The sequence below is a fragment of the Ptychodera flava genome, chromosome 10, assembly GCF_041260155.1.
Source record: "Ptychodera flava strain L36383 chromosome 10, AS_Pfla_20210202, whole genome shotgun sequence".
NCBI classification, from domain to species: domain Eukaryota; kingdom Metazoa; phylum Hemichordata; class Enteropneusta; family Ptychoderidae; genus Ptychodera; species Ptychodera flava.
The window spans coordinates 25,386,591-25,409,632 of NC_091937.1; the positions used below are offsets into that span (position 1 = coordinate 25,386,591).

The 23,042-nt window shown below is 36.9% G+C and overlaps 1 protein-coding gene across 1 annotated transcript; it reads right to left on the bottom strand.

The window, feature by feature from the left end:
• Window positions 1-8,722: 8,722 nt before the first annotated feature.
• Window positions 8,723-22,035, bottom strand: LOC139141576 (adhesion G-protein coupled receptor G6-like). The gene is made up of 13 exons (XM_070711168.1): window positions 21,779-22,035; window positions 20,621-20,771; window positions 20,018-20,173; window positions 19,614-19,730; window positions 19,350-19,398; window positions 18,722-18,831; window positions 17,940-18,067; window positions 17,248-17,519; window positions 16,629-16,698; window positions 14,316-14,698; window positions 14,018-14,098; window positions 9,473-9,544; window positions 8,723-8,745 (listed from the first exon to the last, which is right to left on the bottom strand). Exons 1-13 carry the CDS (start codon window positions 21,985-21,987, stop codon window positions 8,723-8,725), a joined length of 1,821 nt encoding a protein of 606 aa, XP_070567269.1. The 5' UTR covers window positions 21,988-22,035.
• Between the last annotated feature and the right edge of the window lie 1,007 nt (window positions 22,036-23,042).

Below are 23,042 nucleotides of genomic sequence, written 5' to 3' on the forward strand. Positions count from 1 at the left end.
AGTACACATCCTCAAGTATTGCGATGTTTAAAATAATGAATCCGCGTAACCATTTGTAATAAATTGCGCTTACCTGGAGGAATAGTCGCATTAGCCAATTGTTCTAACTGACCACGTCTCACATCTTTCTGCGCAGGCGTCGAGGGATTATTTATCGCCATTATTTCTCTTGTTACAGAATACGTAATGGCGTCAACGCTGTAATGGAGTTCAAAAATGTAATCTTAATTTCCTCTGCATGTTAATTATTACCCTTCTCCCTGAACATCCTTCATCAGGAAAGACAGTCGCGATCGAGACTTTCAACGTCAGAAGTTGATGCTAGTAAACGCAACCGTCATGTTTCCGTGAAAGACGAAAATACGCAAACTAAGAGTCGGTAATTTTGATAGCTCTCATCGCCAATAAGAAAATTCAGAATAATGCCTTTCAAAAAGGCACACTTAACATTGCTGTTTATCATTATCAAATGTTAACGAGTAAAACAGGGAGAAATTCAGCTATCAAAAAAAGAATACAGACAGTCAACTGTATGTGTACGAACGACGGAACGAGCAAGGTATATTGCTGTTGGACGAACAAGTTTAAAACTTACCCTGATTTAGCCTCGGGGATCGAAAGCCCTGAACCTACAACAGCGCCTGCAAAGCGACGCCATACAAATTAAAGTCGAATGCATTAATATTAACAATAAATAAATAACTCAATCAATTTATTGTCTTACGTAGATATGATATTATTTATTCAATTCCAGAATAACTTGAATTTTCTTTATTTTAATGAGAAAATAAAATTATGAACAATATTGTGGAAAACGTTGTAATAACACATGTCGTCACATTAGAGCCGCGATTGAATGGTAATTTTTTTTAAATATTCACTACGTTAAACACTTTCATTTGGGAATGATATCGTCGTCGATGTATCCTGTCGAAGCACATTTTGCGAAGTATGAATGAAAGTGCTTGATGACGACGTTCGTTCGAAACCTTCTGTCTGCAAGTCAGTCAGTTTGTCGGTCTTTCTGCCTCTGCCTTTGCCTTTGCCTCTGTCTGTCTCTCTGTCTGTCTCTATAACTGTCTCTCTATCTCCTTCTTTCCTCCCTCTCTCTCAGATGACTGTGCGACAAGTAGCATGATATTGCTACTTCGATGCTTGTCACTTTGTTACTTTTTGTCATATTGAAACGTGGTAACATAAGCAATACTACTAAAGATCACAAACATGTGAAAATGTTTTTATATCACAGGTATACAACGTACTCACCTTCGTTTGTCTGACACTTAAAAGAGACATCCAAATATTTGAAGGTACCAACGCATGGGTCACCAAAGACGTCGTTCGAAGCACGAATACTGCAAGTACTCTCCCCTTCACATAGACAAGAAACCATGCTGATACTGTCTTCTGAACTACAATTAGTGAGTGCGCTGTAGCCACAAACATCTTTTTCTGTTCTTCCGTAATTTGCGGAGAGAATTTTTATTTTTCCTCTAGGACATGCCAAAGTAATGTTGTCGTTTTCACAGACCCGGCGCAGCTTAACTAAAAAGGGAAACGAAAGTTGCTCAGCAAGTAATTCCAACCGCCGCCATCACCATATTCTCCATCGTCATTGTAATTATGATACATACTTAGTAACTGCTCATTGACATTAGACACTAGACTCGACGTAAACTGAATATTCTTATATAGGTTGAATCAAATATACAGATGCATAAGTGATTACGTGGCAAGAAAAGACGATAATACTACAGATGCCTCTCAGTACCCTACATCATGTTCGATGCTTTGTCCCTGAAACTCATACAACTTATGAAATAAAACATTTTTTTCTGAAATAATATCAAAACGTCAAGTAACTACAAGTATATCCATAATAAGAGACAAGCAAATACGGATTTCACGTTTCCACTGTGCTGGTGCGATTGGATAAAGTTGCATTCGAGGCAACGATGGACACTTTACCGACCTACACAGAAACAGAAATCTGCGTTTAAAACTACTCAGCTGCATCTCTATGTAGAAAACACGATAATTCTTCAACAAAGAAAACATGACCATGGACGATAAAGAAAATACTATTGTGAATCAAAACATTAATTTCCGTTTAATCACCGTCCCTCCACCCAGCGGTCTGGAGAAACGCGACGCGTGCGTTATTGTTCAAAGGTATTAATTGCTCTACCGTAGGTACGGAGCGCTTTTCGGATGTAAACGCTTGCGTGGGACGCCATCAGTAGAGTTTGGCGACATCTTGCGGTGCGGAGTATTTTTATTTATTGTCATTTTCTTCGCTCCTCAGACAACTTTGTTCCCATAGCCAGGATTTTTGATACAACTAAGTAACTGTGTTTATGAAGGGTATTTTCTTTTAGATTTTAGTCTATGATTTTCCGTGTTTTTCAATCGAATTTTCACCCACCAAATTTGACCTCGATATGTCGGAAGAGGCACCTTATGGTACGAAACGTCCTCCCCTTTTCATTTGCAGAAATAAGCAGAATCGAACTGACTTTGGCGTGATCAATCAGCTATGTGGTTTGAAAATTGGTGGTATCTTTTTTTCTGTCGTTTACTCTGTTCTGTTTTAGAAAACGCTCGAGTTTTCGACGATGCATTAATTTTGTCGTTAAAAATCAAGATGTGGTGGCCGCAGTAGATCGGCCCTGCATTTTTTGAACAACGAAATTGCCAATCAACCCGTACAATTTCCCGTAAAATATGGCTTGCGAGGTGTATACCCTCCTAAAATTTTATTTTCTAGACTTGACTTTCATTCTAATATTACTCGCAATTAATTCTTTCAATGTTTCGGAATGCTGTTGAGTTCGAGTCGCCACGCCATTCTAAAACTTTGATTTGATCTCTCTCTCTCTCTCTCTCTCTCTCTCTCTCTCTCTCTCTCTCTCTCTCTCTCTCTTTACTCTATTATTCTGCCATATATCATTCATTTCATTTGAGCTACAAAGTCAAATGTATGGTGAATGTCAATGACAATGCAATAGAGTAGACTTTGATGTTCTGTCAAAAGGGAGATCCTTGTTGCTCTTTTTAACCGACTAAACCTTTTGCCTTGGCATTGGCAGTGACTGGCAACACTTTCATCTCATTCGAGAGTTCAAAGAACGAAAAATAATAAGAACGAATGAATTCGATCAAAAAGCAACTTCAACTTTTCATGTACCTGCACAATCTAAACCGCTCCTTATGTCTGCTAACGGCATACTCCTTCCATTCCTTACATCATCTTCACAGGTAGAATTCAATGCTCTTTGTCTCTCATCCCTGCAAGACACAAATTACCATTAATTAGTGCACAAAAAATGACGAGCTTTGCTTTTTAATGTCACAAAGAAAACAATAAACAGTTTAATATCACATATCGATGGTACGAAGTTCTTCCTATTGATTTGACAGGTCAATGTAAAGCGTTATGAGCTAAAAGCGGTGTTACCCAAATTTGCATTTTGTACCAATTATCGTACGTTGATGAAATGTGTCTACCGCGACATTGTGCTATCTGTAGCTCAAAGTGATGTGCACCCTTTCTCTAGAAAGGAATTGCTCAGCCACCATGTTCAGTGACAAACACCTCGTACACGAAGGGGGTAGGGATGGCATTTGATTAAGAAAGATTGAAATATTCGCTAGTGTAGAGGTACATACAGGTACTTGCACCTTCCTTTTTAATATTGACTAGATTTTAAATAATTTTAGTTAGGACAAGAAAAAAATTGTCATCCTTCACTTCACGGTAGTGTTTCAGTCAAAGAAGTAAATTTTATTGCTACATTCAAATGTCTGTGTCTAAAGTCAATGCGTGACTGATCACATGACTGTGTATAAGGGTGGCGTACGTAACGATCAGCATCAGTACTAGAATAGTGGAAAGTTTACTTTCCTGGCAATGCCGTTGATTGATATGATTGTTAAAATTCCTTTATGGACAATGGGTATGTAACTTTGAGTGCATAAACGGTGTCTGGGCTACATGTCACTAGTACCTCTGAGCCAAAGTTTAACTTAAGGAAACATTATATGGTACCGAAAGGAAACATCTATCTTTAAAATAAGAACTGTAAAACTGTTTTCACTACGGAGTGAACTTGGAGAGATCAAGATGGCGACCCGGGGAATTACAAAATGAAAATACTCGATTTATAATCTTCTGTGAAAGCAAGTCGACAGATCAATTAGTCTGTTTATGGTTAAGTGATTTGAAAGAAAACATTATTAATGCTGTTTTCACTGTTTTACGTCAGATTGCTATGTTTTGTTGTTGCAAATAACTTTTTCATGTTTTCGATATAAACACCTGTGCTGGGGCTATTGTGAAAGCAATATTCTCTAACGTCAGTGTCGGCTTTTAAAAACTCGTCCAATTTGTGACAGTTGATTGATAACGCAGCCTAATGAGCATAATTATTAGGGATTTGTTATCAAAAGTGAAAATATATGAAAGGAATATGAAATTTAGATCAATTTTTCGGAAATTATTAAAATGGTGCAGTAAATTCTAAAATTCTAAAAAAAACGTATTCCCTAGTTTTGCCATCGACTATACTAATCCATGGTTATGATTTGCGGCGGTATTGTCCATCATGTCCTACATGAAAACATCCTGTGTTCACGATACGGCCGCAGATTTTTTGAAAAATAAAGACGGAGAAAGTCTATGTACATGAAGGAGGAAAGGGTAAAACACTTGTGGACTGATGGCAACTCTGTTTTCTGGTGAATTTCAGAATGCCCCCTCCCCCAAAAAACACAAACAAACAAACTGTCATGGGCCCATTAGCACTGGTTATCAGTTATCTGCAAGAAGTGCTTTATATTTTATGACTCAAAAGTCCACAGTCTAGTTTCAATGTATCATGTTTACGTGTTTGCGAATGAAACTTAACAAAAATTAATAGAAAAAATAGTGAACCTTCCCAGGTCACTTTCGAAAGCATCGGAAGCTTTGATTGATTATATCAAAATTAGTGGTTTGTTGTTGTTTCGCCATATTATATTTAACACAACAAAGCAAAGCAATTTCAAGTGAAAACGTTGAAAATCGCATCAATAATGCCGTCTTTCAAGTCACGTAACCAGAAGGAGACTAATTGATCTGAATAAACTTGTTTTCAAAGCAGATAATGAATCTGTAATTTCATTTCGTGATTCCCCGGCCGGTTAACCATCTTGGATCAGTCGAAGTTTACTCGTATCAGTAGAAAACACATTTTGCAGTTGATATTTTAAATGTGTCTTTTGGCATCTAATTTTATCATATTTGCAGCGCGTACGAATACTTCCATGACCTCGCTAACGCATAGATTTTTAGCCAATGCCATGCGCACATGGCTCTATACATGAGGTATACTCAATGCCTTTCAATTAAACTTAACGGCCCAGATGTACTGTTTATACTCTCTCAGTTGCTTAACCATTGTCCATAAAGGAATTTTAACGATCATTTCAATCAACGGCATTGCTAGGAAAATGCACTTTCCGCTTTTCTGATCATTACGTGCGTCGTGTGTATATACAGTCATGACGTAACACATTGACTCGAGACACAGACACTTGAATGTAGAGCGATAATTTATGTCTTTGACAAAGTCCCGCGAGGGAGAAAAATTAAAGAAATAATATGAATTGAATTTGATTTTCCAATAATTCATAATACATACCAACTTTTCTAAAGAGGAGTAAGACTTAGCTTTCATCATTTTGTTACTTTGTACCTTTATTGTAGACAACGTGCCCTGCAAATAATATCGTGCAGCGCGATTGTCATGATAGCAGACGAAATGTGAGCAAGAGACACGTACACGTTTTGGTTGATGAAGTCACCGTTGGAAACTTTAAAGAAATTAAACGAACATAACATACGGTGGTGTATTGATCCTTATACTGGCAGAATCATATATGTTCTGGATTTTTATAAAAATAAGGTTACAAACGTACTTGTTTCCTGTCCAAGGGATAAATTATAAAGCATATCAATACATGGTCGATTCCATTAAGAGCATCCTGGATACCTGAGAGATGTAGTCTTTTTTGAATGATTCAGATATGTTATTCACAACTATAGTGTTCAGAACAGGTTTCTAAATGGCGACACGAGAATATCTGGTTTACCTGTCGAACTTCCGACTTCACTACGGTCAAAAGTGGTGAGACCCAACATGGGTATAATATACGATAATGGTTTGAATTAAATAAAATTGATCAATACCAAGATTCCTGGGCGGGAAACCAGAGTTATGAATATTTTTTTCAATTTGATGAGTGTCAGTGTATACTGATGTGCTCTGCTTTCTTGAGCACAAATACACGAACACATAAGACCATATTAAATAGATGCTAAAAGAAAACATATGTGGTGCCGAAAGGAAACATCTATGAACTTTAACACTGTTTTTACTACTGAATGAACTTCGAGAGATCAAGATGGCGACCCGGGGAATTACGAAATGAAAATACCCGATTTATAATCTGCTGTGAAAGCAAGTCTACAGATCAATTAGTCTGTTTATGGTTAAGTGATTTGAAAGAAAACATTATTAATGCTGTTTTCAATGTTTTACGTCAGATTGCTATGTGTTGTTGTTGCAAACAACTTTTCATGTTTTCGATATAAACATCTTGCAAGCTTGGGCTATTATGGAAGCAATATTCCCTATCGAGGGCTCAGTGTCGGCTTTTACAAACGTATCCATCTCGTGACAGTTGGTTGACAATGCAGCCTACTGAGGATAGCTAGTAGGGAAAAAATATCAAAAGTTAAAATGTCAGAAAGGAATATGGAAACTTTGATTAATTTTTCGGAAATATTAAGTTGGCAAGTAAAGATTGTAACAGTATTCCCTAGTTTTACCATTGTCTTTGCTCTATACTAATCCATGGTTATGATAAGCGGTGGTATTGTGTGTTACGTCTTACATGAAAACATCATGTGTTCACGATATGGCTGCCGAAGTGTCTTAAATAAAGACGAAGAAAGCATAATGTGCATTGAAAAAAGAGGGGAGTAAAACAATTGTAGAATAATTAACAATTATTGGGCTACTCTGTTTGCTGATGCATTTCAGAATGCCCTCAAAAACTGTCATGGCCCCATAATTTATGGAGGGGCCCAAATGTCCCCGGTTCTTACAATCCTAGATTCAACACTGGTTATCAGTTATCAGCAAGAGGTTGTTGAAACACTTTATGACGCAAAAGTCCACATTCTAGTTTCAGTGTCTCATGTTTACGCGTTTGCGTGTGACACTTAACAAATATTAATTGAAAAAATAGTTAAAATTCCCAGGTTACTCTCGAAAGCATCGGAAGCTTTGATTGATTATATCGAAAATGGTTGTTTGTTATTGCGCCACCATCAAACATAACACAGATATATTTAAAACAACAAAACAAAGCAATTTAAAGTAAAAACATTGAAAATAGTATTAATAATATCTTCTTTCAAGTCATGTAGCGAGAAGCAGACTAATTGATCTGGATATACTTGTTTTCACAGCAGATTATGAATTGGGTATAATCATTTCATATTTCCCTGGTTCGCCATCTTGGATTATTCGAAGATTACTTGTATCAGTAGAAAACACGATGCTGCAGTTTGTATTTTAAATGTGTCTTTTGGCATCTAATTTTATCACATTTGCAGCGATACGAATACTTCCATGACCTCACTAACGTATAGATTTATCAGCCAATGTCATGCCGGCATGGCCATATACATGAGGTATAAACAATGCCTTTCAGTTAAAGATAACGACCTAGATATAACTCAAAGTTATATAATCACTGTCCATAGAGGCATTTTAACTCTAGCTATCTTGGATACCTGAGAGGTGTAATCTTTTTTGAATAATTCAGATGTGTTATTCACAACTAGTGTTCAGATCTGGTTTCTAAATGGCGACACGGGAATATCTGGTTTATCTGTCGAACTTCCGACTTGGCTACGATTAAAAGTGGTGAGACCCAACATGGGTATAATATACGATAATGGTTGGAATTAAATAAAATCGATCCATACGAAGATTCCTGGGCGTGAAACCAGAGTTATGAACATTTTTCGAACTTGATGAATGTACACTGCTCTGCTGTGCTATCTTCAGCACGTATACATAGACACATAATATCACTTTCAATAGAATATGAATATGTAGCAAAGCAAGTTGCACCTGGCGATCACCAGAGACAGCGAAAACCGCATAGATAGCAAACATACTATACGGTATACGTGCTCGCAAACACAAGTGATGTCCGATTACACTCTGATCATGAATGGGATGTCTATAAAAAGAAACTGAGGATAATCAAATATTTTTGAAATTCAAATAATAGTTTTTGAAAGTAGACTTATACTCACAAGGCCTTTGTAGAAGGGCCCATGGTTTTGCAGTCGATACAACATGTCGTTTCACAGTATTTATTATAAGTCGGCAATGAACAGGTACAATTGGGCTTGCATCGACATGGGGATGGATCTGCACTGTAGTCAACAGTCGTAGTTCCAATGACAACGACCACGTTAAGTAGCGTTAGGAACAAGTGAAAATGTCGATTACTGAAGCTTTCAATCATCTTTGCCCAAATATCGCTGGTCACTTCTGCTTGGCATATATTTAGTCTCCTTAGTTCCCTTTGAGTAACTCAACAGTTTCGACAAACTAAGTTGATTTTCAGATCTTGCAAAGTAACTGGACTGTTGTTTCATTCAGAATGGGAGTGATGTGTAACCTGTTGATGAAAGAAAGAGTAAATCACGTTAACATACCCTTTCAATTCTATGACTAAATCAGAAACCACGAATTGATTTGTTTAACCTTCCGTCATCTTAAATCTAATAAAGATAGCCACCAGATCAATGGTCGGAATGTCACTTTGTTGGCACTGTTAAAAAGTCTTCTCTGTTTAATCAAATAAGATATACTCTTTGTCTGCATGTCTAGCTTGTGGCTTTTTATAAGACTCGACACTGCGTGGAGAGTATTATTCTGACTGTGTTGGTTTCCCATTAAAATAAGGCAGAAGCTCCTTGCATGAAAATGGTTATCGCTACTTATGTGTACCTTTTATTGCTAGTCATTATCAAGTTAATTGCACTTGAGGAATACTCAAGCTGCAATGTACGTGTGGTGGGTAAACTTCCGTGTTTCGTTTTGCCACGTTGCCAACTAAAATGGGACAAAACGGGACACACACTTCATTCATCATCGTAAACCACACGCCTCTTTACGGCAACAGATTAGTGTTACCCGTGCGTAGGTCAGGGGAGCGGAAATTATGCTCTGGCTCGCGAGAATGACTTCATTGTGCTTATTCCAGAGTTCTTTTTCAGCTAAAAAACTATGGACTTTAATTTGGTTTCAACAATTCCGCGTCATCCAGTTAAAGCAAAGACATTTCCGACATCATTGGTAAACCATACCGATTGATCACCTCACTGAAATGATTGTCAACTTACCTCTTGTTCGTTCGGGAAATTTACTGTATCCCACCATAGAGAGCAGCGGATGCCACTTGAATTTTTCATCCACTATGTTTGATTATAAGGGGCACATATTATACAGAGGGAACCTCATCGAAATGTAGGAAATTTGCTTCTCTTGCCCTAATGTCGAACCACAGTAACCGTGAGTAGAACCCATTCACCTTGGGCTCACCGACAGAATTGATTCTTGGCTCTTCTGCCACGTGATACCATGAGTTATGATCTCGAATATAAATGAGACTTTGATGACACACTGACCACGCAAAATCAACATTATTATCATTTTTGTCTTAACATCATACTCTGAACTTATGATTGATATGTGTGCGGCAAATGATTCAACTTTGTTCCAGTCGAGGACAATATTTTTTATTGCGAAAGTGTTGTATAAGATGCTACAATACAACAGAGTTTTCTTGGAACTGGTGTTGTTTAACACATGTAGCTCCGATAAGCGTCAGTTTGGTTGTTGAATGTGTACCCTAGGTTACATGTATATCTGCTTGAAGCCTATTTCGTATGCGTACCAGGACATCACTCTGCCTCAGCTGCGAACTGTTCCGAATAGTCTGCACAATTCTAGTACGTCATAATACAGATTCGTGGAATCGATGACATTGTTTTCAACAGTTCTACAACACCTATTACAAATTAATTTTAATTTGACTGACAGCGAGATATACAGACAAAGATAGAGATACACAGACAGAGACAGAGATACATAGATACATACATTTCAACTAATTACGCATGCGCAGGTCCAATATATACTGTGCAAGTAACTGGGATTGTACCCAGCTTCATGGGCGCCGCTTTGTTTTTTGAGTAATTGTAAAGAAACAATAACGAAACGTGCTAAGTATGATTTTTTCACTCGCGATCAATAAAACATCGCTGCCAATGCCGAGTAAATATTATTTTCCACCTTTTTATTGATACAGGATATCGTTACCATCACGATTAAAAATAGTAAAATGAGATAAATCTGTCCAGCATGTGAACGAGGACTCACGCTAAGAATGCTGGGATTAAACTCACATTTGGTAAAGCTACTTCTGTGTCTGACTCAATAACTAGATGCAAATTGCCAGTTTTCAGACAGAAAGGTTCAAAGCTTACAAAAACGGATTTGGGGCAGTACAGTTGCTATTGCAATGATAAAGACGGCATAATACGACCCTTATTGAACAGAGTAGATTGTTATCATGGTAAATGCAAAATGTTATCTACAAAAATTGCCATTTATGTCTAACTTTTAGGCAAATTAACAGAAAATATATACCTTCTCTGGTCTGACTAAGCGAACTGTGCACATACCGGTTCAACATGATCTATGAGTGACCAAGTAGATTTGGTGTTTTAATGTTTTGTTTACGCAATGCGTGATGGTCTTACTAATGTGTAAATTAAGTGAAATTTTATGGGTAGGCTATCATATTCTTTCTTATACAAATCATTAATCAATAGTATTATTGAACGTGCACCTTCAGACGGAAATAAAATTTCTAATCTTAAAACCCGACACCACGGACTGAGTCCTATATAATATTACCATTGATGACGTTATAACACATCTGATAATGAAGTAAATTGAAGGCCTTGAATTGGCAACGACATTATTTCAGCGTTCCATTGACACTGGCACTATCCCTAAAATTTGGAAAACGTCGACAATCGTACCCGTTCCCAAAATTTCATCACCTTCTGAATTAAATCACTCTAGACCAGTAGCCCTCGCATCTCTCATTATGAAATGTTTTGAAAGGTTGATCCTGTCAAATCTCCTCCCCACGTTCAATCAAAACTGGACCCAAATCAGTTTGCATATCAACGTAAAAGAGGTACAGATGACGCAGTCGCTTGCCTTCTCCATAGATTGTTAGAACATCTTGATAAAGCTGGTAACTATGCCAAGATTCTATTCATTGATTTCAGTTCTGCTTTTAACACTATTCAGCGACATATTATGATAGATAAATTAATGAAGTTCAACGTTCCATCTTCAATTATTCATTGGGTTTATAATTTCCTAACTGACAGACCACAGTGTGTAAGGGTTGGACAGTCCAAATCCACGATGATTTCTACAAACACTGGTGCCCCACAAGGATGTGTTTTAAGTCCGTTCTTGTTTATTTGTATACAAATGATTGCCAAAGTAGTTCTCCAACTAGCCCATTTTTCAAATTTTCAGATGATGCAGCTGTACTTGCTCTCCTTAGTGACTTAAACTCGAAAATTGATTACATAAATTCTGTTAAATATTTTTCTGATTGGTGTAGCTCGAATTTCCTAGAGCTAAATGTATCAAAGACGAAAGAGCTTACAATCGACTTTCGTCAGGTTCCTGACCAAAATGACCCGATTTGTATTGATGGAGAACCTGTTGAACAAGTGACCTTTTTCAAGTACCTTGGCGTAATTCTCGACAGTAAACTTTCATTTAGTCATCATACAACAGCCCTTCTAAAGAAATGTCAGCAGAGGTTGCACGTGCTTAGGAGGCTGCGTTCCTTTGATGTGGATTCACATCTGTTACTCTTACTATATCGGAGTATTATTGAACCACTTCTGACTTATTGCAATATCTGCTACTTTTCGTTGCTCTCTACCGTAAATCGCAATAAGTTGTTAAAAATCTCGCAAACTGCTGCTAAGATAATTGGTAGACCCACTCCGTCCCTTTCAGTGCTCACGGATAGTGCAATACTGCGCAAAGCACGATCAATCACTGCTGACGTAAACCATCCTTTGTATTCCTCTTTTGAATTATTGCCTTCAGGAAGGAGATTTCGCTGCTTGAAGTGTAACAAATTAAGGTACAGAAAGAGCTTTGTCCCAACAGCCATTAAGAGACTCAATCTCTGAAGTGTATTTTTTTTCCGTGTGTTTTCTGACTTAGTTTGTGTTTTGTTTTGTTTTTGTTTTTTATGTCTGTCAGGTCGTTATTTTTATCCTCTGAGCTGTAAGGTGATTATCCTTTTTAGGACAATAAGTATAATAATAATAATTACGAGGCTTATTATACACAAAATATTTCAATAATAAAGAGCAGGAAAATGTACAAAAACAACACGGGATAATTATAACTATTGATGAAATTTATCATGTTGGTTATGGATCGTCCGTCAACACTCCAACCAAATTAAAGGGGGTTCATTTTTGTTAATCATTCTGCGTGTGAGTGTGCTTTGAAGGTTGACATCGTTTGTTCTTTATCACGGTCCGTTTGCTCTACCGATGCAGTCGATGCATCTGGAAACGAGAAGTATCATTCGTTATATACTAGAAGCAGAAACGGTAACATCAACATCAGCAGTAACTTAATCGATATTAGAAAAACAAGTAGAAGTAGAGGCACGGCAGTAGTAGCTTACCATGACTGCCCTTGTAATTAAGGCAAGTAGATATTAAACAATACACATAGCTGACAATGCTATAATTAAGACGTAAACATGTTTGTGGTTGAGATTTAATAAATATTTCAATTAATACCTATGTCTATGGCAAAGTAATATAAATTTGTTGAACGTTTGCAATATTTCCGAAGACAAGTACTTAGCATTACAGCTTTTCCCCACACAGTTCTAGACGTCGCCAGATATCGCTATCGCAGCCAAGAGAGACAACTTGCCACGTCTATTAATATTTATGTTTACATTACCTCTCAGCTATCAAACTAATGAGACCTAAATGAGACGCGTTGGCACTTACGTTGGCACTTACGTTGGCTTGGTAACGCCTACGCCTTTAAGCTGGTAACATGTACTTGAAGCCATTGTAAGCCTACCTTTCCTTTGTCAAGCGAATTAATTTGCATCGTGAGCCGCGAGGCATACAGCATGTCAGCAAACGTTATGACGATCAAGTTTAGCGCTAATGAATCTGACAGCAATAGTACAGTGAGAAATCCGAACGTCGCTCTTTTCATTCACCCTTTTACAAACTTAGTGATTTTTCCACCCTGCTATGCTACTAGAAAATGACGCAAGAAACCGCAAGCACCCAGATTTCTTGAGGTTAGCAATTGCCAGCTGTACGCGGTACCACTGCACCTACACTTAGTCCGAGCCTATGAATAAAAAAGTAATTCAATGAATGCAATTTCTGAGAGAAATCGCAAGTTTTTCTCTTGATCGCGACGTTTGTTATGCTATTGCTGGATTAGGTGCCGGTAGCAGTGTAACTGCTAATAATTTTAAAGTTAAGAACTTATTTATAGGCAGCAGGATGTCTATCATTAACACCTGACCAGTAAATAGGCCTAGGGGCTATTACAAATGACAAGAACAGCCATTTTATCCGACCATGTACACGTTTCATGAAAGTTGTCAAAACAGTGGGCTGATCTGACATTTGTAGATAAACATCGAGAACAGTAGTGTTAGTGGATGTGTTATAATCCTAACAGAGCCAGTTTCTATGTGGGGGAAGTTGAAATGGGTATTGATTTAAAAAAACGCACGTAAGCCTTCATTCATTTCCTCTATGCATTTAATCACACACTTGTATACTTACCAAGCTTCGTCTCCATTTCTTCAGCTTTATTTATTTCGTAGTTCAAGGCGTTTAAAGAATTTGTCGACGCACCAGAATCACCTGCAAAATGTCATGTTGATATAAAATATCGTTCCTTTAAACGCCCCTCCCCTCTCCCTCCCCCGCAGCCTGAGCATGATAGAAGAATCCAGTAAGTATTTCAGGTTATTATTTCCATATCAAAAGCAAAGCCTAAATGTCTATTTTTCCTTGCTTGGACATTTATTTTAATTAAAGAAGAAATATGAGAAGTATTATGCTTTAACGCAAAACTAACCTGCTGCTCTGTGACTGGCCACCATACATCGACAGAACGTCTTTTTCCAGCCCGCCTTGATTTCCGTCTTCATCGCACAGTGGAAAACAAAGATGAACAGCCCCTGCAGACTGTTGAATAAGGCGAACAGGTAGTTGAACAAAAGACTTGCTTGACCAACGGCGAAAAAGGCAAACACCCACGTAAGTCCGAGGAGTACCATCAACCCGAGTGCTGCCCTCAACTGTGCCAGATAACTGTACCTTTCATTCGGAGTCATTGCTTTGGAGTTGAGTCCACATATTTGGTAAATGACGAGACAGTAGATGATCGAGTTGAAGATGAGAACCAAGCACAACGGAGCCAGAAATGCACCGTAGAACGGGTACCTTGACAACCAGCATCTATAATGAAAAAAATCATTCATTCATTCATTCATTCATTCATTCATTCATTCATTCATTCATTCATTCATCCATCCATCCATCCATCCATCCATCCATCCATCCATTCATTCATTCATTCATTCATTCATTCATTCATTCATTCATTCATTCATCTATTAATCCATTCATTCATTCATTCATTCATTCATCCATCCATCCATCCATCCATCATCCATCCATCCATCCATCCATCCATCCATCCATCCATCCATCCATTCTTTCATTCATTCATTCATTCATTCATTCATTCATTCATTCATTCATTCATTCATTCATTCATTCATTCATTCATTCATTCGTTCATTCATTCATTCATTCATTTATTTACTCATTCATTCATTCCTTAGTGAGGAAGTAAGTGATTGAATAAATGAATGGAGGGAGGAAACAATCAATGGATATATAAGTGAGTGAGTGTTGAGTGGTAGAGTGAGAGAAAGGGTGAATTGGTTGGTAAGTTAAAGAGCCTCCAGTTATTATGACGGGATAGGCCGGAGAAAAGTGAGGGTGGTCCATCATTTAAAATCATGACCCTTCCCTGATGCTCCTTTCTAAAATATGACCCTTCAGTCCCCCAAACTAAGATGTGTCTATAACCATAATAAAACCGCCGGCTTTTTTTTAATTACAAGTAAACGTATTAAAGTGACATTTGCTGTATCTTTTGGTCATATTACAAGTTTTATATCGGAGGAAAATATCTATCAAATTTCTTGTACACATATGCACTTGTGACCATCCTATTCTAATAAAGAACATTTTTGTCAAACATCGAACGTCTATAAATGCAAAGAATTAGCTATTTTAGTATTCAAAAAATACTAATGGTTTCCTCATGTATAGCGTACCGACATTTTCGGTGAAATATCAAATTAAAATTTATTGTACACTTATAATTATAACAACCCTATTCTAACCAATTACACTTATACCGATTATCCAATGTCAAGAAATGCTCAGCTATTGTTGGTTTTATACTTGAAAAAGATATTCATAGCTTTCTCATAGAATACCATGGAAAGTGGATTAACGTTTTCAGTGAAATTCTAAAATCAACTTTCTGGTACTCATATACACTTGTAACCGTCCTATTCCAATCAAGTACATTTACAAGAGTTAGCAAACGCATATAGGTTGACAAATATTGCTATTTTATATTCGAAAAAGTTGTTCCAAGTTTTATCATAGGCCATCATGTATAGTTATCAAGTTTAGATTAAATCCAAAATAAAATTTCTCTCGTCAAAAATGCCCTTCTAACCTCGCACTTCCAGCAAATTACACTAACATGAATTATCAAAGATATATTAACAGTCTGTCCAATCGATTCTAATGTATTTATGTTTTGATAGTTGTGGACAAGCACTATATTGGCCACTCCATGCTTCAAATAGATGCACAAAAATGGTGTCACTCCCCAAAAGACATGGGTGAACTTTCATGATCCTTCAAAACTGCGCACGCTTGCACTAAAAATGCACCTTACTAACAAAAACAGACGCTGCATCCATTAGAAAGTTAGTAATGTGAAATGTGACCCTTCCCCAGGCTAAGTTTGTGAAATGTCACCCACCGCTAGGGCAAGTCTGTAAAATGTGACCCTCTCCCATTCCTCAGGCCCATCAACTAATAATAACTGAAAGCTCCCTTGGTTAACTGAGCCGGATTGACAATATTGTTCGATGGGAGAATTAGCAAAATTTTGCTTTTCTAGACGCATTATAGTTTCCAAATTACTTTGGTTACCTTAAAAAAAACAACCTCACATTTATAATTCTCACCAAAATAGCTGATATGCGACGTAACAGACTATTTTATGACATTATACAGAATTATATATTCAAACTTACATAGTGTTATATGCAGATATCGTTAAATCTCAACTTACATGCTATTGTTGTTCCCATAGTTGTTGAGGTCAATCGTCAAAGTAATACTGACAATAACCAATGGTACACCTATAAATAAAATGAGCAACAAATAATAAAACGACTACATGACTATATGAAACTCACGAGCCTAAAATATGTTTAAATTCAAAAAAAATAAGAACATCTTTAGTTATTTGAAAAAAATAGCGTCGATATGAGTCTAATATTTTAAAACGTGAACATCCTGTCATTAGACTATTCTGTCATCAAGTACATTATGTATTATTGAGCGGACCTGGCTGAATGTTATTATAAAGATTGACATGTATAGAAACAAGTCGTCACACTTGGCATTCCGATTGTAAAAGTGTAAGAAATCGTATTTGGTTTAAACGCGTTTTAGAAACACACCATTTTCAGCACTGGTTACACGGTATACGAATGTGAAAGTGTGCATGCACTTATATGATAACACTTGGAGAGCGTGCTTAGATAACACATACGACCAATCTATACAGGGTTAGAGCCTTATGTAACATAGGCCTCAGATTGAGATTTCTCATCTATTAAATTTTGAATAGAGGTCCGTATGTCAGTTTAATGTAGTAATGTCTAATGAACTCCATAGGGACCTACCCCAACCAACCAGACAGAACTTCAACATGAAACGTCTAATGTATGTTTTAAAGACTTTGACAAGAAGCAGGTATAGCAGCGCCGCTTCTAGCGCCATCCAAGCCAGGACAGCCAATAGGAAATAGTGTAACAAAACAGCAACAGTGGTACAGAGCGCCGGTAAGAATGATGCAAAATCATCGGCAAATGATCCAATTATGAACATCATCATGGCCATGAAGAGTGCAAAGCATAAATTCAGTAAAATCTTCGTAGCTTTGTCCTTTGTTTTTCTGTGTAAAAATGAAAAGGAATCACACTTTACTAATTCGAAAGCTGTACAACGAATTCACACAAATTCTAAAGCCGTGCAACAAACTTATCTTTACTTTGAGTCAAAGAGGCAACGATTGATTCAAAGGATGGAAATAATTATATTCTTTGATATTGACATGGAGTTTTGTGTTATGGATTAATCTAAAGGACCTCTTCCTATACATCTGGTGATTTATTACCTTCTGATTTTATATCATGCCATAGCTTGAATAAATGTTCAACTCAAGGATTAAACCAGTGAACTAGAGAGTGGGCTAACGAAAGAAGTTAACTTTAACATCTGTGTTGTTTCCTTATTGCTTTGGTGGTGTACGTAAAATAAATATTGTATAAGAATATGATGAAACATTGTTTCATGCTATGTTACATATTCTTACTTGAAAGCAATCAGGGTAACGAGCGTCAAAGCCAATGATATTAAAGATACCATACAGCCAACGTATGAAATTATGGATAGAGCCTTCTTATTGGTTGAGTCGATGTTGGTACCTTCATTATATATGTCCTGATATGAATACATGAAATAGTAAAGTTAACTGTAGAACAGTGTCTTGTTTGGTGTTACTAAAATATAGAAAGTGTCATTTGCCATTCATTAGACTTGCATGCTAAAACACTGTTCATTCAGTTGAGTCAGTATAACACACTTGGAACTAATTTTGGAGAAGAGGACAATGCAGTGTTGGTTTAATCATCAAATTTAAGCTCATCTATTTTTCTTTCTTGCAATTCACGTGTTTTAATGGGTAATTTGTAAAACTACAACTTTCAGCTATAGGGCACCTAATATTTTTTTATATTTTTGAGAATTAAAAGATCCTTTTCTCATTTTCTTTGTAATTGTATGTGTTGAAGGTAGCGGTGAGGTGACTAGAAATACGATGAGGAAGAGTTCCAAATTTGCTGTATTTTAGAGAAATCTTGTACAAATGCCTAGTATTTTCAAGAAATGAAAATATTTGTGAATAAATTGTAGACGGCAAATTTATACAACATACACATGCCCAAGGCACAATAATCTTTATTTTCTTGTTACTGTTTACGTTCTAGGATACTCATCGTGATATTTTATTTTTATGACAGGATAAGACGAAGATTAGAAATTGGAAATATTTTTTCAGGAAATGCAAACCAACAGATCAACATGTGCTCTACTTACGACAAGGAGGGCGAAGTTAGTAAGGTGATCGCATTCACACAGAACACTGTTGTTGTCATTTTCCTCCAGGGAGATAGCGCAGCCTTCGCTTGACCAGGCACCGCTCCCTCCTAGAGACAGTTCAAAAGTTAGGAATTCGACGGATTCAGTAAAATACACACGTACAAAACGTTCAATTGTTATTACGTCACTTAAATTCTCATAAGAACATATTTCAATGTGGAAACTAATGACGGAAGTCCTATAAAAAAATTATACCGCTTACGTTGTTACGCAATCTCATTACAATCGACTGCATTATTACTACATATTGTGTATCTGGGTGTGGTTCCGACATTTAAGCTTATTATTCTGGCATTTCGTTGCCACGTCGTGTCCATGTTGTATATGAAGTACAGCAATTATCTCTACCGTTTGTAAAAATGTATTAACAAATGAATGAACAAATGGATTCATAAATATATGAACACTTCCTATGCTGTAATATGATATATGTATCAAGTTACACTTGTATTTATTTCTCATGATGATTTGAAAAGGTGTCCTGTGTAATGATTGATGTATTCTTGATGTAGAAGGAATTACACGAACAACTCTGCTTAAAAAATCATGCGGAAAATGAGCTTACCATTTAAAGTATAATCCCAGAACACGCAACTCTCATTGACATTACGATACTGCTAGTAGAAATAAGAAGGGAATAGGATTTCATCAAACATGGTGTGAACGTCAACATTTTCAATTAACAAATTAAGTAACTATATCAATAAATGTCAATGGAGAAGATAAGCACAAGAAGCTATTTAATAACTCTGTCATATTTTGTCTACCGATACTAAATCAATGCGTACAGCTCGAGTAAGAGATGCCACGTAAAAGCTAAAAGTCGTACCGATGCATTCTTTGCTAATCTGATCTTCAGTGGTTCCCGTAAGTTAATGATTGTTAAATCTCCAATACTTGCAGCGATGACTGGACTGAAACCAGGCAATGTCCTGTTGTCGACCACCTGAGCAAATGAATAAATCATTTAAATATGGTTATGAATCCCTTTATGTCTGTAGATTAATTAAGATTTCATGAAGTACCAAACATGTTAAGTTCGTTAAGGAGAATTCATTCTTGAAGCTCTAGATATGTATAGCCAGATGTCTGTAGACTAAAGATGTAATTACGTTTCCAACAAGCTAAAATCATTACAGAGGCTTCATTCTTAACGCTATGTACAGCCGGGTATAATGTATTCCTTAAATAAAAGCACAAAATACAGGAAATGAAATGACGATAGTAACCTACCTTGAACAATTTGTTTGACCTGTACGCAAGGAACTGTGCATTCTCGACATGATGTTTATCTGAATCGTCAACGTTTTCAAATAATGATAGAGGCAATTCGATCGATGTCCTGGTGTCCTCAGTAGTTGAATCACTGGACACATTGAAAAGGTTGCTCTGAAGAAACAAAACATCCAACCAGCATTAAACATGTTTTCTGCGATTAAATATATAACGGAACATCTTATCTGCAATATATTATGATTTTGGCGATAAAATATGATACAGTTTATATAATAGGCGCACACAAGAGAGAGAGGCAGAGAGAGCAATATACAGACGGAGAGATAAGCAGACAGACAGATAGACAGAAATCGTTGTTGAGCAAACAAAGGCATATCCTAGAATTCAAAAAATCTGAAAACTGACGCTTGGGAGAGTCAAAACTAATATATTAAACAATGTAACAAGCAAAACGATTGGTCAAGTTATAACAGTATTTCTTATTTGAACGATTTAAACTCCAGTATTGTGATTACCCCAGCCAAGAACGGATAATGGTTTGGGCCCTTTCGGTGTTTTCGCTATAATATGTAAGCTGTTTTGCATTTATTTATTACATACCTGACTTGAAGTGGACACAGGGAAGTGGAGACCATTGAACCCTGTGACATTCACTTCTGCAACTGTCAGTAGTATATTTAAAGTCTCTATGGTAACCGGCCCATTATCAGACTCAATGAGCAGGGAAAGTCGCTCTACTGACTGTAGAAGCCTGAAATGCAAAGACACAATATTTCCCTAATTTATTAGCTTAAATATTTAAAATGGCTAAGCTGTCGTTAAGTCTTTGAAATATTTGCTACTCAATTCTGTACGAAATATGAACATTTTTTTAAATTTTTATCAAGATAGTAATATTTCTTGACCTTTTTGGACACTTGTAATAAGTAAACACACATTGATAACAGTTTTGATAAAATCTGGATGAAGTTTGTAATCTCTCTGTAAATCTCTAATTTGTAATTTTTTCAGCAGCCGATATGAACTACATAGAAATCAGTTTGAAACATGCTATAATATAAGTCTGGAGGAGTGGTGGGACTTTCATTTAGACTTTCTAAGGTCGTGTGCTCCCTTATAACCAACCATGTAACCTGCTCTAGCCAACAAAGGATGTGGTGAATCCTTGGTCTAACACACCTCAACGTACACTCAAAGCGCGACAAACAAGCATTCACTCATGCAGTTTTTTTTACTAAGTATGATTTGACTATGTTAATGTGGGCAGAATGGATAAATGAACTTGTGCACTCATACTATGCATTTTCACAAAACAACTCTCCGCAGTCAATGTAATCAGGTTGTGCCCATTGACGAAATAAATTCGTGTAAGTTTGGAGGCGCCTTGGAAATAAAAGATTTACACTTTGCCTCAAACTTTCCTCGGTAAAGTTTTCAATCGTATTTTTATAGACTTGGAATAGGTGATATTCTTAAAAAAATTATTATGGAAACAAATTACTCAACATTTCCCGGCGACTGAGATTCAAAATGGCAGCCATAATTTTACTAACTCCTTGGAGATGGTAAATGTTGATTGTTCTTAAAAATTAAGCCGGTGGAAAACTTTAGCTACTTAAAATGAGTCCCACAAATGGCAAACCAAAAAGTGTGGAGAGCATGAATATATGTCCCCGATGTGTATTCTACCTTACAGAAGACGTTATAGGTATCGTACATAGGATTTAGATTAAGGCTTGGATATTTAGAATGACTCACCGTGTGGCAGCATTATGGTTTTCCTGGCTGGCAAGAAATACATCATCATCTACGCTTAACAAGTTATCCACGGTTTGAAGAACTCCATGAGCTACAGGAACCTCTGTACCGTTTTCTTGACTTTTTAAAATGTTACCGACAATGTCGGTGGACAGACTTACATCACTTTCTTCGAACGTGTCCGCTCTCGATGTTAGGTTGCTCAACATTTCTGTCACTTGCAATGCTTGCCCTGATAGTCAGACACGAACGTTTGTGTGAGAGACGTTCGGAAAGTACATGATAACGTAATAAACAAAATGTACAAGTTAAGTCTTTACAAAGTTTTATTTATACGTGTATTCGCTGTTGTGTACATTTAGTCATTTGATCAAGTCACACCAGTGTGACGACTTGACCACTGTATACCCTACAAACCTGCTATGATAATTTTGTTCTCAAAATGAGCATTTTTGGGAACTGTTAAGGATGTAATAATGTTCTCATTACAATACAAATGGCGGAGAAAAGGTCCATTCCAAGAGTTTTGAATGTCTTCTTCAAAGCACGGGTTTCTTGATACTATTGTTTATTCTGTTTTGTACTCTTTACTATGATATTCCCAGTAAACATTTGTACTTCTAACCTTAAGGGTCTTGGTTTTATTTTGCACTAGTGTGGTAAATATTTTTTATTTCCTTTACTGTGTCCTACATTTGTCCTGTGACAACTTTAGGCTAAGGTTTATCAGTATGTTGAGTCTACTACATGTATGCATCAAAGCAAGCTAGGGTAAATGACTGATCAGTGGACGCTGCCAACAACGAACGGACGTGCAAAGGTATATCGTTGCTTGTGGATTCATTGTTCATTTGGTCAATTTTAATCCGAAGATAATCTGGTGACAGCAAGCTTGGCGCTAACTGATTAAAAGGCATCCTCTAGGTGGTATGTAGATAATGTTTCTTAAAAGTATAGTATTACATTAGATGCAAAGTACATATACACTGTGTCTACTTCATTGGTGGGCACATATGCTTCTATAGCGGGGAAATACGTATGATTATGTTAGCATCTGAGTCGACATGTTACGAGCGCTATGAGTACGGTTCTTTGCTAGACCTTGCATAGACCTTGATGCAAGACCTTGATAGGCGGCGCAGCCGATATTATTACATACTGCAATGTTTACACCTAATTTATCCGCGTAATCATTCGTAATATATTGCCCTCACCTGGAGGAATAGTCGCATTAGCTAACTGCTCTAAGTGACCACGTCTGACA